At 55.0% G+C, this 16,926-nt stretch overlaps 1 protein-coding gene across 1 annotated transcript in view; it reads right to left on the bottom strand.

The window, feature by feature from the left end:
* Positions 1-16,926, bottom strand: part of COL4A2 (collagen type IV alpha 2 chain) — a 159,970-nt gene that overhangs the window by 31,871 nt on the left and 111,173 nt on the right. The window contains 10 exon segments of the mRNA XM_086330559.1: positions 3,762-3,911; positions 4,343-4,453; positions 5,664-5,730; positions 6,427-6,480; positions 8,648-8,692; positions 9,743-9,793; positions 10,345-10,380; positions 12,966-13,064; positions 13,882-13,923; positions 16,753-16,788. Coding sequence (XP_086186685.1) covers positions 3,762-3,911; positions 4,343-4,453; positions 5,664-5,730; positions 6,427-6,480; positions 8,648-8,692; positions 9,743-9,793; positions 10,345-10,380; positions 12,966-13,064; positions 13,882-13,923; positions 16,753-16,788 — 691 coding nt within the window.

Below are 16,926 nucleotides of genomic sequence, written 5' to 3'. Positions count from 1 at the left end.
CTCCCTGCAGGCCCCAGGGGCTTCCGCTCCGGGTGCACACACGTGCACACACGCACACGTGTAACCGTGAGGATACCCTGTGATCCATCCCCTGCCCAACTTCCCCCCTCACTAGGATGGGGACCCTTCAGGCGTCCGGCCCGTCTGCAGGGCTCTGACCGTTCCAAGCGAGGACATCTGAGCTACCGTGTTGAGAAATAGACGCTAAAGCCCAGAAACGCTCCGCGTCCCTCTCGAGCGGAGCGCCCTCTCGTGGTGGGAACGAGGTTGTACACTCCCGAGAAGCACCACGGCAGGTGCTGGCGCCCAGGGTCTGGCTCGAGGTCCCGCGTGGGTGGAGACGGGCGAGGCCCCAGCGCAGGACCGTGCTGGCTGGGCTCGTGGGGGAGGGGGGCTGGAGAGGGGAGACCCTGAGTCCCGCTGAGGACTCACGAAGCTGGAGATGCCCGTGAGACACGCAGCAGTGGCAAGGTGTCCAGTTAACCGCCGGGAGGAGTTTGCTGCTCAGCGTACAGGACTAGGCTCCGGCTGTGGCAGCAGAATCGAAATGCACGGACAGCCATGGCGAGTGCCAGCCCAACAGGCCGGCAGGACTTAGACAGCCGTGGTTGCTCGTCAGCTCTTACTGCTCACAAACACTGGGAGCTAGCCTGTCCTTCTCGAGGCTAAGCACCCTGTGACTCCACACAGACGACACTCTGCACGAGGCACCCCCCGCTCCACACTCTCTCCTGGCATTCTGCATTTCAGAGGGAAGGTCGGGGGCTGATAGCTTCAGGGACACTGGACCCGGTTCCTGAGTTGCCCGATGCCAGCTGTGGCCATTTTGAAACTTCGCAGAAAAAAAAAAAGCAAGACCTTCAAGAGGCTATAAAACCTCTCCCTATTCTTGAGAAAGGGGGGCACGGTTCTCAAGGCACTAGCCTGCTGTGTTTCCCCTTTGCCTGGCAAAAATAACAAGGCACTCTTTTCTATTTCCTCCAAACTGTCTCTGTGTTTCTATTTGGCATTGTGGACAGGGAGCCAAGATTCTGGCAACGGGGATGCAGTTGGGGACAGCTGGTACATCATGGTGTTAAACTCCTGTCAAAGCAGGAGTCAGCTGGGTGGAGAGATACCGGCAAGGAATTCCATCCTCCACGGGATGGTGGAGGGGAAGAAGGAGGGCCCAGCGAAGGAGCCCCAGAAGGAAGGGGAGAGAGCGAGCCAGGGAGCAGTGTGTGGAGGGGGTGCCGGCCGGGGGCTCTGATGGAGCAAACGGTACCCAGCGTAGGCTCCATGGGCACTGGGGGCCAGCTCAAGAGCGTGTCAGCCTGGTGGTGGACTGAGGGCTTTATGCTATGTCTCCAAGTTCTCCTGATGAGTTAGGAGAAGCTAGTATTACAGGGAGGTATTTAACCATGGATACTTCAGGGGTGCTGGCTTTTAAAATCTGAGACAAAGACACTGTGGGTGTTCTTGACACTGTTTGCAAGTCTAGCCAGAAAAGACAGTTCGGGGCTCTCTGAAGGCGCACCTCCCTCCCTCCTTCCTACACTGCCTTTTCTCCATCTGATATATTAATTAAATTAATAATTGCAAGCGAGTCCTAAAGAACAGCAGTGAGCCCCTGTGATCTTTCCGACACGATTTTCCCGAAGTGGCCGTAAGAAGCCTGGCCGTATCCCGACTTATTCTAGAGCAGAGTGGAACTCTGCCAACAGTCATCCTGGTTAACCGAGCTGGAGCTGGGGGTAAGCAGACGCTCGTTCAGAAAGAAACTGTCTTCATGGTTCGCTTTTGCTGGAACCGCGAAAGACTAAAAATTCTGGTTTCCATCAGTAGCAACACAGAAAACCGGATGAAATGCAGATAACAGGAAAAGAATCCAATGATTTTGTTCCGGGGGAAAGACCAGAGAGCACTGTAGGACTCAAGATCATCAATGTTAAATTATGACTGTTCACAAAACTATTTTAAAAGGCCATTATGCTTGACTACTTTTTGTACAAGAGATTGCTTCTAAAAAGTGATTTGGGAACAATGTGTCTCATGGGGTAAAATGAATACTTCAAGGAGAACTTAAGTTGTGTGCTCTTAAATTTTTAAGTTGATAAATCTATCAGACACCATTTAGTCTATTTTATAAATTCTTTTTTCAGTTAACCATATGGACCAGAGATTAGTTCACGTGTTTACAGATGACTTCTGAGTAAGTTGTAGATTTACTAAGTAAGATTTATGAAGCCAGATGGTATGCGTTTGTGTCTTTATCGAAATGGAATTTAGTTACAGGAAGGATGGCAGGGTTAGCCTTCAATCACCACCTTTTAAAGAGGCATATTTGTATGCTTTTATTTTTAATACATCATGTTCTGTTGCCAAAAAAGGGAAAAAGCAACAGACCATTGACTCAGGAAATGTAATGCTCAGAGAAACTTAGCCATTATCACAGATGGTACAGGACTAAACATTACTGTCAGGATAATAAAAAATATTAGTGATTACACTGCTCAAACCACTTGGCAAATTCCAGGGAAATATCTGTACTGAAATTTTTCAAAACAATATAAGAATCTGATTTTTGCAGTTGAAGGGAAATTGGGAACAGAGAGCCAGAGTAACTGAGAAGACAACTGGAGCCAGAGAAGTAACTGCTGCCTTCTCTCCTCAGAGGAGCAGGTACCAATGCGCTTCTCCGGCCTCCGAAAGTTTTTCTTCTCAAGAGACAGCAAAGACAGTGACAAAAGCCTCGTCTCTGAATCTCCCTTTTAGCTGGACCCACACACACTGCTGTGCTGTGCGCAGCCGCTCAACAGTGTCTGACTCTTTGGGACCCCAGGCCCGACAGCACTGGGGTCCAGACACCATGCTTGTCTAGTCTGAGGACTTGGATCGTCCGTCTGGGCCCCCGGGCTGCTGTGTCCCACCGAGGGTGCTACAGCCACTCCTGGCGTCAAGCGTTGCCGCCTGTTCAGCAGTGGCTCCGGCTCGAGGGCGCCCGGAAGGCAGAGCCTCAAGTCTGCCCCGCGGGGTCAGCCCAGGGCAGGGGGCGGTCACAGCGGGCCCTTCCCGTCTGCACCCCGGATGGTCAGTCCAGGGCAGGGGGCGGTCACGGTGGGCCCTTCCCGTCTGCACCCCGGATGGTCAGTCCAGGGCAGGGGGCGGTCACAGCGGGCCCTTCCCGTCTGCCCTGCGGGGGTCAGCCCAGGGCAGGGGGCAGCCACAGTGGGCCCTTCCCGTCTGCACCCCAGATGGTCAGTCCAGGGCAGGGGGCAGTCACAGCGGGCCCTTCCCGTCTGCACCCCGGATGGTCAGTCCAGGGCAGGGGGCAGTCACAGTGGGCCCTTCCCGTCTGCACCCCGGATGGTCAGTCCAGGGCAGGGGGCGGTCACAGCGGGCCCTTCCTGTCTGCCCTGCGGGGGTCAGCCCAGGGTAGGGGGTGGTCACGGTGGGCCCTTCCCATCTGCCCTGCGATGGTCAGCCCAGGGCATGGGGCAGTCATGGCGGGCCCTTCCCATCTGCCCTGCGATGGTCAGCTCAGGGTAGGGGGTGGTCACGGTGGGCCCTTCCCATCTGCACCCCGGATGGTCAGTCCAGGGCAGGGGGCGGTCACGGTGGGCCCTTCCCGTCTGCCCCGGATGGCCTGCCACCTCCTCGCCCACCACCCGCCACCTCGTCCACAGAATTATTTAGCAGAAAAACCCAAGTGAGAATGCGGCTGCGACCAGGCCCCTTTGTCAGGACCGGCATGCCCCGCCCTTGAGTTTCCCTCCACTTACCGTCTGGGCCGGGCGGTCCTGGGAGCCCGGGGGGACCGCGGAGCCCTGGCTGCCCATCAGTCCCTGGGGGGCCGGGGTACAGCGCGGGGAAACCCTGTTCTCCTGTGAAGCCTTTGGGTCCCATTTCGCCCGGCAAGCCTCTCTTCTCATCTGAAAATCCAACAGTGAACACAGCCTTGTTAACCCCCGGGATTCAGCCACGGTGCTGCTGTGCCCCGAGACCACCCTGGACCCGTGGCTTACGGTCCAGCCAGCGACCTAGAGGGCGATGCCGCTGGATATTTCATCAGCACCGTTCCACTGTAAAAAGCCCCTCTGCCCGCCCCCAGAGGACAGCCGGAGAGCTGTTACAACGCTTGGACGGCTGCGCTCCTCCCAGCCAGCGATAGACAGAACCACGCGCGTTACCGTCAGCAGCACGTCTAGCTTAGTTAGGACACAGCAGCTCTGTGACCACATTGAAACGCAGTTGAGACGTAGGCACGCTCGGGTCCGCTGAAGGGACAGAGCGCCGGCGAGGGGCGGGGCTCGCGGGAGACCCGCGTGCACGTCTTAGCTTCGAGGCCATGGAAGCTCAGTACCTTCGTCTCCGATGGTTGTGCCGGGCCGGCCTGGCAGGCCGGGGTCTCCTGGCACCCCGCGGTCTCCTGGCTCCCCGGGGGCTCCTGGGGATCCCGGCTCACCTCTGACACCTGGAACCGAGACAGACACCCCACGATGAAAGGACCGCTGTCCAGGCCTCGGGGCAGACGTTCACACTCTCGTCGGAGGTATACGGACTGATGCCCTGTCCATCGCATGAGGCACGCAGGGTCCAAATGTTCCATCTATGGTGGCCCTGCCTTCAGGGAGCTCATTCTTAATTAGATAAGGCTGATGTTGCAGTTTAGTCGCTCAGTCACATCTGACTCTGTGCAACCCATGGACTGCAGCCCGCCAGGCTCCTCTGTCCAGGGGATTCTCCAGGCAAGCATACTGGAGTGGGTTGCCATTTCCTCCTCCAGGGGGTCTTCCCGACCCAGGGATGGAACCCATGTCTCCTGCATTGACAGGCAGATTCTTCATCACTAAGCCACCCAGGAAGCCCAAACAGGGTCGATACAAAATTCCTACAAATATTATAAAACGAGACAGGCCCAGAATACCAAAACCATATGGGAGGTTTCAAAGGACGGGAGGGTTATTTGGGGGGAAAATTTGACTTTGAGGGACCACGGAGAATGAAAATAATAGTGGACAGTATTTCTGAGCTTGTGAGTGTGTGGGCTCAGTGCTACACGCTTGACCGACATTCGATTCCCGTAGAAGCGTGCGCCTGGATAGTATTACAGCCGCCGTGTCAGAGGGCAGAGGCGCCAGGCTTCAGAGAAGGTGACCTAACAGCTGGTGCAGGCAAGGGACAGTGGAGGAGGGTCAGGGAAGGACGTCCAGGGGGCAGGAGACGGCGGAGGAGGGGTCAGGGAAGGACGTCCAGGGGGCAGGGGACAGTGGAGGAGGGTCAGGGAAGGATGTCCAGGGGGCACGTCAGCCAGACGGAAGGCTCAGAGCGGGCGCACCCAGAGCTGGAGCAGAAACCAGGGAAGGTGCTGGGCAGCACCCACGGAGGCCTGGCGGGCACTAGGCTGGGCTTCCGCGGTGCTGCTGCGGGTGGCAGGGCGGGAGCCCACACGAGGTAGGCCTGAACGAAAGCCTTTCCTGGCGGAGGAAAGCAGGGTGCGCTCCGTGACACTCCTCTTATCCCACAGGGAGGGAGCGTTCACGAGACAGGTTCTCCGAGGTTAAGTGCTGAACAGCACTTCCCCTGTTTTGCTTAGAAAGGCTTTCCCCTGAGCTCACGGCTCTGAGCCCACAACAGACGACAAAGCCCTCGAGACGTGAGCGCGAAGAATGAGCAGCACAGACCTTTGGCCACGGAAGGATACGGGGAGTAGGCCGGGGGGCCGGGGGGGCCTGGGTCGCCCCTTTCTCCCTGGAGAAGGAAGACAGGGAAACGAGAGAAGGTTAGTTGGCCTCTCGGAGCTCTGCACCCGAAGGCTGCTTCCAGATCCGAGAGGACGACGAGCCGGGCGGGGATGTCGCCCACGCTCCATGCCCGCACTGGTCAGTCCAGCCTCCCGGCTGCCAGCCAGACACGCTGGCAGAGGACGGAGCGGGCGGGGTCCCTCTCACCCTGAGACCCCTGTCAGACACCAGGAGTGGCCAGGGGACCGCCTGCCTCCGGGCAGACTCCTCCGCGTCGATGACGCCATCGGATCGCCCGTGAGGGTGAGCCGGGGGTGTGTGCCCATGCCCGATCTAACACCATCCGGACGGTGAGACCCAGATTCCACGAGCCGCCTAGATGTCTCTGAGCCTCGCCTGCCCCAGAAGGCCTGGCTGCGAGCCCTCTGTCCTCATCAGCGGTTCCCTGCCTGGTGGGGTATGCCCCCTACCTTGCTGGGTCCCCTGACAACTGGAGCAGCTGTGGCCCGAGTCCTCAACACCCCCTGCCCGCCCATGGAATTATTCATGGGAACCAGGGGCCCCCACCCTCTCGTTACTATGTCCGCCTCTCTCAGCCCCCTCCCCCCTTCTCCGATGAGGGTGGACAGGAGGTGATCAGACCACCACCCGGAGGAAGGAAGTGAAAGCTGCCCCCTGCCCCCCAGAGGAGACCTGAGCCCACCTTGGGTCCTGGCAATCCGTCAGGGCCTTGGTACCCGTCCAGTCCTCTGCTTCCCTGCAGGAAAGATGCTTGGTGCTTATTTTATCTCTAAAATATAAAGGCATGACCAGTGTATTGTAGCTAACAAAATCAACTGTCCCTGGGATTCTCCAGGCAAGAACACTGGAGTCCGTAGCCTTTCCCTTTCTCCAGGGGATCTTCCCGACCCAGGGATCGAAACTGGGTTTCCTGCATTGCAGGCAGATTCTTCACCATCTGAACCACCAGGGGAGTCCAGTAAAATCAACAATAATTGGTTAAAATCACCTTCTACCCCCTTGGCATTCAATTTTCCCTGACTTTAGTTTCAAACGTGTCTTTTTAAAGTTGCTTTGCTTGAATCAGGATTCAATAAAAGTCAAACCATGGCGTTTGGCTGGGAGGTCTCAGCTTGCTTGCTTCTCCTCCTTTCTACCTTTTCAGTTCCCTTTCCTGTGGCTGTTGAGGAAACGGTCATCTGGGTGTGAACACCCCACGTGGTGGACTGGTCCACTCCATCCTCCTGGAGCTGGGCCCAGGGGCTCCTGGCCCCCCGGCGGGCTCTGGATGGCTAGTGGCTGTTAGGTCTTGGGCCTCCATCCTCCTGGAGCTGGGCCCAGGGGCTCCTGGCCCCCGGCGGGCTCTGGACTCTTGTGGCTGTTAGGTCTTGGGCCTCCTTAGGCTCAGGTCTGCCTTTTGAGTTTCTTGGAGGGTCCTGAGTCCTTCCTGCTGAGTCACACACAGTAACTGCCCTGATGTTGGGACTTCAAGACTGACCAGTGGGGTAGAGTGTTGGCAACCTGATCCACTTATTAAAACCAGCTCCCAAGGTGGGTTCTGAAAATTTTTAGTTAATGCCAACTAGAAGCATGAAGCCTCTTCATTTAGAAGCTTTTGCTCTTGACTTAAAAAATCTCTAATTGTAATGATCGCATTTTAATTCCCTTGAATACTTATTGAAAGGTAAGGTTTACCCATATGGGCTGCATCGTATCTGGATAGGTATTTAAAGCTTAAAAAAAAAATCTAGAAATTTATTCCTTCTTGCAAAAGAATATATATACTAAGGCCCCCTAAAATCAGAATGCCAATGGGATAAAAATGTGCATTATTTGATTACCTTACAGGATATTTTGAAATCCAGGAGCATGCATGATGAAAGTAACTTGGTTTAGAATGAACTAAGATTGGCTTAATTCGGTATTTTATGTTGGGCCTCTGGTTTAGACCGACTCTCTTTCATACTAAGTGAAGACTGGAAAGCGAAGGCAAACTTCTCTGATATTAAAAGTGACCACCTGCCTAGTGACTGCCCCATGACACGGGCCAGAGCCTGGATGGAGCCTGGAGCGACCGTGGAGTCGGTGACCAGGCATGCTGACCGAGCCGTGTCCAGCGAGACACAGCCAGCCGCTCAAATGATGCTGCCCGTGTGGACGTGGAACCCCCGAGGAGCGCTGGGTGGAAGACACGCGTGGAGAACAGTGCAGGGATGCTCCCTCTCCCTGGCTAAACTGCAGGCATGTGAGCACATGCCCTTCCTGTGGAGCCCTGGTCTGATGGGCACCGGCCCACGGGCCCAGGGGTCTGCGGCGGGCGGCGGGGCATGTACTCTGTGCCTGAGTGAAGACAGCGAAGGGTGAAAACAAAGGAATCGTCACTAAAAAGACCTATTTATGCGTCTTCTCTCTCGTAAGATCCAGCATTCAGGCAGCCCTACGCCTGATCCAGATTCAAAACGCATTTCTCACCGAATGTTTGCTTCCTACAAAGGGGACTGAAACTCCTTCTTCGGAACCCGGGATAAAGACAACAAACTGGGTCGTCCCTGAAGGCCAGTGAAAACGTGAGCGATCACAGATGGAGATGCGGGCGGACTGTCGGCCACCACGCCGGCCCCTTCTTACAGCACGCTGGCGGTGACACAGGAAGGGTCAGACTGGAGGCCCCGGGGCTGCGGCCAGCGCGGGGGGAGGTGACCGGCGGCCTGGGGCGGGGGGACCCCGTGCTGGCCTGCCAAACGACAGAACATGTGAGCGAGCCCCACGCCTCAGGGATGACGGGGAGGCGTCATTTCTGCTCCTGCACACGTGGGGAAGTTTTAGAGGGGGCGTTTTTTTCTGGGAGGCCCCAGTCTTCACATGCGACCTCTGTAAGGGTGTCTCAGGCCTGGACTAGATCGCATTTCACGCCCCAGACTTACTTTCTGTCCCGGCAAGCCTTTCTCACTGTCGATGCCGGGGGCACCCTGGATTGAAGAGAAAACAGAAGCGGTGACAGCTGAGAACATGCAGCGACATTTCCTGGGCACTGTCACGGCACCTGCCTGGCTAAGTCAGTAAATCCTTTGCTATGACAATGCTGACTCCATCTAACGTCCTCTCCTTCCTGGAGGAGAGGCATCAATTTAGCGATGTTTTCACCTCATGCATCCTGGCTGTGACTTAAGAACCGTGGAGAAACCCATAAACACAGCACAGGCGAAACGTACAGCCAGAAGGCGCCCCGCACCCTCGTGCTCTCAGTCTTCGTTCTGATTTTTGGAGCTGACACTCGTCCTTGGGTGGCTGTGGCCCGTCGCCCCAAGGTCACTGTCTTTTTCTCTAGCCCGTCTTTGCCCACCTTTCCAGCTCACTGGGGGGTGGACTGGGCCAGCTGACTGAGCTCGGGCCGGTGGAGGGCGGTGTGCCCTCGGGCCAGGAGCGACAGGGGGCAGAGCCTCGAGAGGACTCCCCCCCACCCCATCTGCCCCACCAAGGACATTTTTCTTGGACTCTCGGGGCAGCAAGAAATTGACTTGGTTGGATATAGCCTCCATTTCTGTTACCATGGAGTCATTCGGGCTAATACCAGCAGAAACGCGTCTGAGTTCCGTTCATGTCCCTCCTCTGAAGCGGGGAGCACGGTCTCAAAACCCCCAGTTACTGGGTGGCAATGCTGTGTCGGTCAGCGCAGGCTCAGGGTCGCAGCCGACAGCCCACGGAGGGGCAGGACCCTGACAGTGAGCGTCAGGGATCGGGGTTGGGGGCAAACCTCTGTATTTTCAGGCCAGTGCTGCTGTGCACCGAGGGCTGGGGGCTCCAGGGGCACAGACTGTGACGTGACAGCAGGCCGCGAGGGCACGCTGCACAATGCTGGCAACAGAGCCAGGGCCTTAGAACAACCAGGCCGAGCAGGGCCTCTGGGGACAGCCAGTCAGTGTACCGTAGATCCACAACACACGCTCGTGGGCATCAGCTGTACTCCAACAAGCAAGGAAAGGAAAATAAAGTCAAAGCAGCAGGTGCAGAAGCTTTACCCGCGGTCCCGAGAAGCCCACGATGCCTTCTTCTCCCTTCAAGGAGACGCCCTAGGAGAGAACAGAGAGACCACGCTTCACGGTCTGCCTGCTGTGGGGGCTATTCTTAGTGGCCCCCGCTGCGGCCAGCCTGCCTCTGTCTCTCCAGCTCCACGCAGGACGTGCTCCTAGGACGTCTGCAGTCGGCTGGGATGGTCATCACCGGGCATCGTCCCCTGGTAAGTGGCAACGGGGAGGACTGGGGACTCAGGGGCAGCGGGACCCAGATGAGGGAAGGCAGAGCGGTGACACGGCCGGGCCCTGGCCAGGAAGCCGCCACAAGCCCGCCCGGGCCTGCCCTCCACCGCACTGCTCTTCTGAGCGGTTTGGGCTCATTGATGAGCTTCAGAAGAGGGTGGTCAGCCGGTGCTGACTCTGCCGAAAGAAGACATCCTGACACTGTTTTCTGAAAAACTGAGAGAAACGATCACCCTTTCCTGCCACAGACGCGTGGACTGGAGACCAGAGCTGTGGGTTGGTACGCCCCGGACAGTCTAACATTGTGATGGGACCCCGGAGAACGCGGGAACCACGAGAAGAAGCATCTTTATTCCTTGACTTACTATTCTCCCTGGTTCTCCCTGGCTGCCTTTTTCACCCTGTGAAGATACGAAAGACAAGAAATGCTCATTAATTCATGAATAGTATTTTAAATGGATCAGGATTTATGACATAAGGTGCAGAGTATTTTATACAACTGCAAACAATGAATATAAACGGATTGTAACAAACAACTCCCTAAACCTCTTGGCTTCAAAATTCACATTTTCTTGGATTTTCACAATATCGACGAAATTGTGTGTTATTCTGATATGATCTCAAGACTGTCTCTTTTCTGCCTGTGAGTTTCCTGCAGGGCCCACAGTGGCAGGGCAGGTGCCTGGGGGACAGCCCCAGTGATAACAGAGGGGCTGTCATTTGATAATGAAACAGCGAAAGATCATTCAGGTGAAAGAGGATAAGGCAGTGGAGTGGGGGGAATCCTCTGAGGACAAGGCTCATCAGGAGCGAGTTAAGGTCCTGAGCGAGAGTGGCTTTGGAAAGCAACGTCAGTTTTATTTCTTTCAAAATAATTTTCTGTCTTCGATTTTGGCTGCGTGGGGTCTCCACTGCTGCATGGGTTTCTCTCTAGCTGCGGCGCGTGGGGGCTTCTCTGGCTGCGGCGCATGGGGGCTTCTCTCTGGCTACGGCGCGTGGGGGCTTCTCTCTGGCTGCGGCGCGTGGGGGCTTCTCTCTGGCTGTGGTATGTGGGCTTCTCATTGCGGTGGCTTCTCCTGTTGCTGAGCACAGGCTCCAGGGCGTGTGGGCTTCAGTAGTCACAGCCCCCGGGCCCTAGATTGTGGCTCAACGGTTGTGGCGCACGGGCTTAGCTGCTCTTTCCCCACCAGGGATCGAACCTGTGTCTCCTGCATTGGCAGGTGGTTTCTTTACGACTGAGCCACCCATGACGTCATTTATATGATCAATTTCCCCCATTTCTCTCAGTCTAAAATGGGGAAGGAAATGCAGTGATGGGTCCGTTCACCCATCAGTCCTAGGACAGCTCCCAGGATCCTGCAGTTCCGGGCTGCCCCCTGCAGGCTGGCCGGGGCCAGCCCTGGGACCCGTCGCCTCTGCAGTTCAGTCCAGTTCAGCCCCTCAGTCGTGTCCGACTCTTTGCGACCCCATGGACTGCAGCACGCCAGGCCTCCCTGTCCATCACTAACTCCCGGAATTTACTCAAACTCATGTCCATTGAGTCGGTGATGCCATCCAGCCATCTCATCCTCTCTTGCCCCCTTCTCCTCCTGCCCTCAACCTTTCCCAGCATCAGGGTCTTTTCAAATGAGTCAACTCTTTGCATCAGGTGGCCAAAGTAATGGAGTTTCAGCTTCAGCATCAGTCCTTCCAATGAACACCCAGGACTGATCTCCTTTAGGATGGACTGGCTGGATCTCCTTGCAGTCCAAGGGACTATCGAGAGTCTTCTCCAACACCACAGTTGAAAAGCAACAATTCTTCGGTGCTCAGCTTTCTTTATGGTCTAACTCTCACATCCATACATGGCCACAGGAAAAACCATAGCCTTGACTAGATGGACCTTTGTTGGCAAAGTACTGTCTCTGCTTGTTAGCATTCCCTCTTAGCTGCAGAGAACAAGGAAATGTGGTTCAGCCGCTCAATGATCTCAGCAGGGTCGCACCTGCTCTGGCCTCACTCCATCCTGGGCTATTGTCCTGACACTGGACGGGGGCCCTACTCTGCTGATGGTCAGGTCCCCCCAGGAGCCAGAGTCCCTCCTGAATCCACCCCGATGACCCTGGAGGCCCTGTCCTGCCTGGTGGTCCAGGGCTGTCCTGCTCGCAACCTGGCTGGCACATGACCGTCCACTCTGGGCTCGCAGCAGCCGCTGCCCAGGCTGCTTCTGTTAGCGGTCAAGTCACTCATAACGCCGCAGCTGCACAGACTCACGTCCCCTGTGGGGGGGTCCAGCCTGCCCTCTCCCGTCCGTCCTCCGGCATTCACACCGCATCTTGACAGATGCTCGAGAGACAGGGATCAGGGTCTACGTTTGGGATTTTTGCTTTGGCTCCCGTGACCTTTTATGATGCGTCTCAGCCCGGCCACCACCCTGCGCCCTACGAGGTCAGTATTCTACCAGGTCAGTGCTTCGGTCTTTATTAAGCACAAGGGAACCAGAAGGCTTAGGACGGGTGAACGGTCTGTCTGAGTGAATGAGTGATAGAGAAGGGTGTTAATTTTTATTTAGACTCTAAGAGGATGCTTTTAATCAAACAAAACATTAACAGAAACTACAAGAGTCAGAAATCTGACTTTGACCCAAGAAGCCCACAGGGACGCTCCATGTCAGCAAAACGTAGGCTTTCTTTTGCTCACACAGCTCCATGTCCTGGCAGTGAGCTGTGCCGCGACCACTGGCTATGTCTACACTAGAGACTGAAGACGGAGCTGATTCTTAAATGGATCCACGTGTTGGTTCCAATTCATCATGATTACGAGCAATGATACTGAGACGCCTGCGACTGTGGTCAGTGCTTTCAAACACGTAATTTGCTAATTCGGTGGGGAGGGCATTTCCACTTTGAATGTGACTGTTTGAATAAGACCAAAGAAAGCCACATCTTTTCCTCCTCCTCCTGTTAGTTCAAATGGGAGCGCGTCAGTCTTGCTGCAGCCCCTTTACCTTATACTGCTCTGGGAGAAGCTCGTACACCGGCGTGGGCTTCTCGACGTAACCGTTGTCCGGTGGAATCCCGCCGGGCCCCTGCAGTCCCATGTCGCCCTGTGAACGGTTTAGCAAAGCGATTGTCTTTAGACTGAAGGACACGACCGAGGTTGAATAAAAGCACGATCCCACCGCAAACTGCTGTTTCTGTCTTTGTGTATTATCACACGTACATCAATTTTAATAGTTTACAATCATAAGATAAAAATCGTATATAAGCCTGGATGGCAGGGGGTTTTGGGGAGAATGGATGCATGTACATGTACGGCTGAGTCCCTTTGCTGTCCACCTGAAACTGTCACAACACTGCTAATTGGCTGTACCCCAACGTGAAACGTTTTAAAAACGTAAAAAGATCACATAGGATAAAGTAACAGTAAGGTAAGATCACTTGATTTCCACTTGCATTAACAATCATTTAGAATTTAGGCACATAAGCTGTTTAGCTTGGTCACAATTTGCGGTTGCATTTGCTTCAGTGGAATTATCTCCTTACGATGAGTTTCTGTACAAGGAAGTCATTTGGCCTGTGCGCCGAATGTTTTGGTGGTTACTGCTGTGTTTTATGCTACTGCTTTCTAAGACTGGTGCCCAAGACATAAATCAGAACGGGCGTCCCAGGTGGCACTAGAAATAAAGAATCCACCTGCCGATGCATGAGATGACAGAGGCGCAATTCATTCCCTGGGTCTGGAAGAGCCCTGTCTTGCAGATTCTAACCACCACTGGAGCCTGTCTGGTAACCTGACACTTGACAATGATTGTTTCCTTTCAAACGGGGTATTTGCAGAGCACCTCAGGATAACAGCATAAAATGAAGACATCAGAATGAGCCGTCAGTATTTCCTAATTCAATCTAGTAAGTTTCCTTTACCTTTTCACCTTTTTCTCCATAAAAACCAAGTCCTCTGTTGCCCTGAAAGACAGATGGCTTCTGTAAGTTTAAAGTCAATAATCACAGTAAAATGAAATTGTCTTTTTTTAGAAAAAGAAATCTAACATCTGTGTATTTGCAACGTCACTGGACAACTATCCTTCCTAATATTCTGGCTTCAGCTCCCAGGAGCGAATTAACACAAAAGGAAAAGAAATGTCTTTTCTTTTGCTAATTCCGTATATAAACGGTGTAATGCAAGTCTGAGTCCAGATATCACATAAAATGAACGGGAGCAAATCGAGACGCTGTACGAGTTGCAGGAAGTGGCCCCTCACGTTGCGCTTTGAGTGTTCACTAAAACTAAACCTTAAGTGACAAAAATTGTGGGTTCATAAAAATGATATACTAGTGTTTTAGTAAAGCTCTGCTTTTAAGGAATTTGTATTTTACACTTTAAGCAAAACCTGAAAACCTGGGCTAAGAACAGCTGCTCTGTCACCCCTGGGGACACGCTGCAACTTGCTTCAGATTGCCGGTATATTTTACTGCTCAAATCCTGATGACCAAGAAGCTGACAGTGACTCCCTCCTTGCGGCCCTGGGCTTTGACAGTCCAGGGCCCCTGCTAACTCACTGCTAACTCTCCCTCAGTCCCCTGGACCACAGGGTGTGGACATCACCGAGGGGGAGACTGTCATCTCCTTGGACCGAAGCCTCACGGCGAACAGGTCATGGAGCTCAGGTCTGATCCCAGGCCTTCCGACTCTACAGGTCAGGTCTCAGAGCGTCTCCTTGGGTTCTGGCCCCTCTGGGCTCGGAACATAGCCGTTTCCTGCCTGGGATCCCAATCTGAGGACCGTGATTCATACTCTCCTCTGCCTCAGGCTTTCTCATTTTGGTAAAACAATCCTAAATTCACAGGAAGATGTCCTAACTCTCTTAATGATGGTGTTCTTTGGGTTTAGCCAAACTTTTCATCATCCGTTCTGCTTCAGAGGCAGACCGGGAAAGCGCCCCGGCGTGTATTTGACGGTTTCATGAGAGGAGTGTCCACGCGTGGGTGGGAGGGCTGACCGCCCGCCAGGTGGGCCACGGGACAAACCACGTGCAGCTCAGGAAGGCCCATGTCCCCTGACTGCCCACGGCTCTGCTGCCCTCCCGGGGCTCCTGTCCCCGCCGAGATGCAGGATCCCGGGGGGCCCACCCAATCTCCACACCACACAGCCCCCTGCCTCTGATGCCCCGAGTTTCCACAAATAGAAACAAAGCCTTTCATTAATTTTTGCTTTCTCTTTGCTTCCTTCCCACCTGGCTGGGGAGCTGAAATCAAAGCACAGAAATGCAGCCAGGCCAGATGAGAATGAGATCTGCTTGGGACCCCGACATCTCCCTGCCTCGCGAGCCGGTGTCCAGGGCACCAGGAAGTGACCTGCTGGAGGCCTGGGGCTGTTTGTGCTGCAGCCAAGTGGGGATCTGAGGCGACCCTGGGGCTCCCCGTCCCATCCTACATCTGCGTCTCTTGGCTCTGGGCTGTTCCCAGCCCGCCCTGGGCGGCAGGACGGCGGGGAGCCGGGTGGGGGGTGGGGGCGGGTGGGCAGAAGCCTTAACGAGCTCCAGCCGCAGCCGGAAGCTGAGTCAGAGATGATGGGAGCTGGGGTCGGGGTGGTGACAGCTGAGGTCTCCAGGCGGCAGGGAGATGGGGTTTCTGTGGGTCAGGCCTGGGAATGGGCGGGCTGGGGAGGCGTCCTTGGCTTTACACAGGCCATGGAGTGGTTCTGAAATGTTCCTAACGGTAGCCCAGTATTTCTGACTCATGTCGGGATTTGACCAAATACATCCCTCGCCAGCCTCCTACGGCTTGTCCTGGACATTTGTTTAACTTTCCCAGGTCACCTCAAACCCAAATTCTGCCCACGTTCCCGACAGGCCACCAACTTTGTGGTGCACCAGCCCACTGAACCGTCTTTCTCTGATGGAAAGAGGAGGGTGTTGGGGCAGCCCACTGAACCGTCTTTCTCTGATGGAAAGAGGAGGGTGTTGGGGCAGCCCACTGAACCGTCTTTCTCTGATGGAAAGAGGAGGGTGTTGGGGCAGCCCACTGAACCGTCTTTCTCTGATGGAAAGAGGAGGGTGTTGGGGCAGCCCACTGAACCGTCTTTCTCTGATGGAAAGAGGAGGGTGTTGGGGCAGCCCACTGAACCGTCTTTCTCTGATGGAAAGAGGAGGGTGTTGGGGCAGCCCACTGAACCGTCTTTCTCTGATGGAAAGAGGAGGGTGTTGGGGCAGCCCACTGAACCGTCTTTCTCTGATGGAAAGAGGAGGGTGTTGGGCCAGAGCCTGGCTTGAAAGAGGAGGGTGTTAGGGCAGCCCACTGAATCGTCTTTCTCTGATGGAAAGAGGACAATGTTGGGCCAGAGCCTGGCTTGAAGCTCCCTGGATACACCCCCAGAGGCTGACAGCACGCTCTGGGAGGGCCCACCTGCACCCAGGTAGGAAGAAGGCCCCCGGCTCCCCGCACCACTCCAGCTCTGTCTTGCCCTGTTCGTGAGAGAGCACGTTATGGGTAAGCAGGGGTTGTCCCCGACGTACATTTCTAATCACACATTCCCAGCTGGACTTTCATGCGGCCACAGGAATGCTGTGTGATTTGCAGACAAGAGTCATTCCACGCATCCACTTACTTAATGACTTCATGCATGGATTTATTCTTGGAGTTTAGAGCCTTGTCTTATAACTCTATATACAGTCCTCCTCATGAGACAAACGACGTTACTTGTCAGCCAGGTAGTTCCATGGTCAAGAAGGAGACACAGAAACATGCGAGGCCCCGGTTCCCTCCCCCTCACCCACCACGTCTCCAGTAACTTACTGGCTGTCCTTTGGGTCCAGGGGGTCCAGGTGGTCCCTGCACAAACACAAAGAAATCTGTCAGCTGTTTCCTTTATCCCAGGACCCAGATGGCATCTGCTCGGGAGCCCTGGGAAAGCTGTCCGCTGTGTGTTCAGCACACCGAGGAGGATGCGAAGAGCCTTCTGGCACATTC

This window comes from Bos grunniens, chromosome 12 (genome assembly GCF_055505025.1).
Source record: "Bos grunniens cultivar Pamir isolate PY7600 chromosome 12, Bosgru_T2T1.0, whole genome shotgun sequence".
Taxonomy (NCBI): Eukaryota; Metazoa; Chordata; class Mammalia; order Artiodactyla; family Bovidae; genus Bos; species Bos grunniens.
This window is presented reverse-complemented; position numbering and strand designations above follow the sequence as displayed.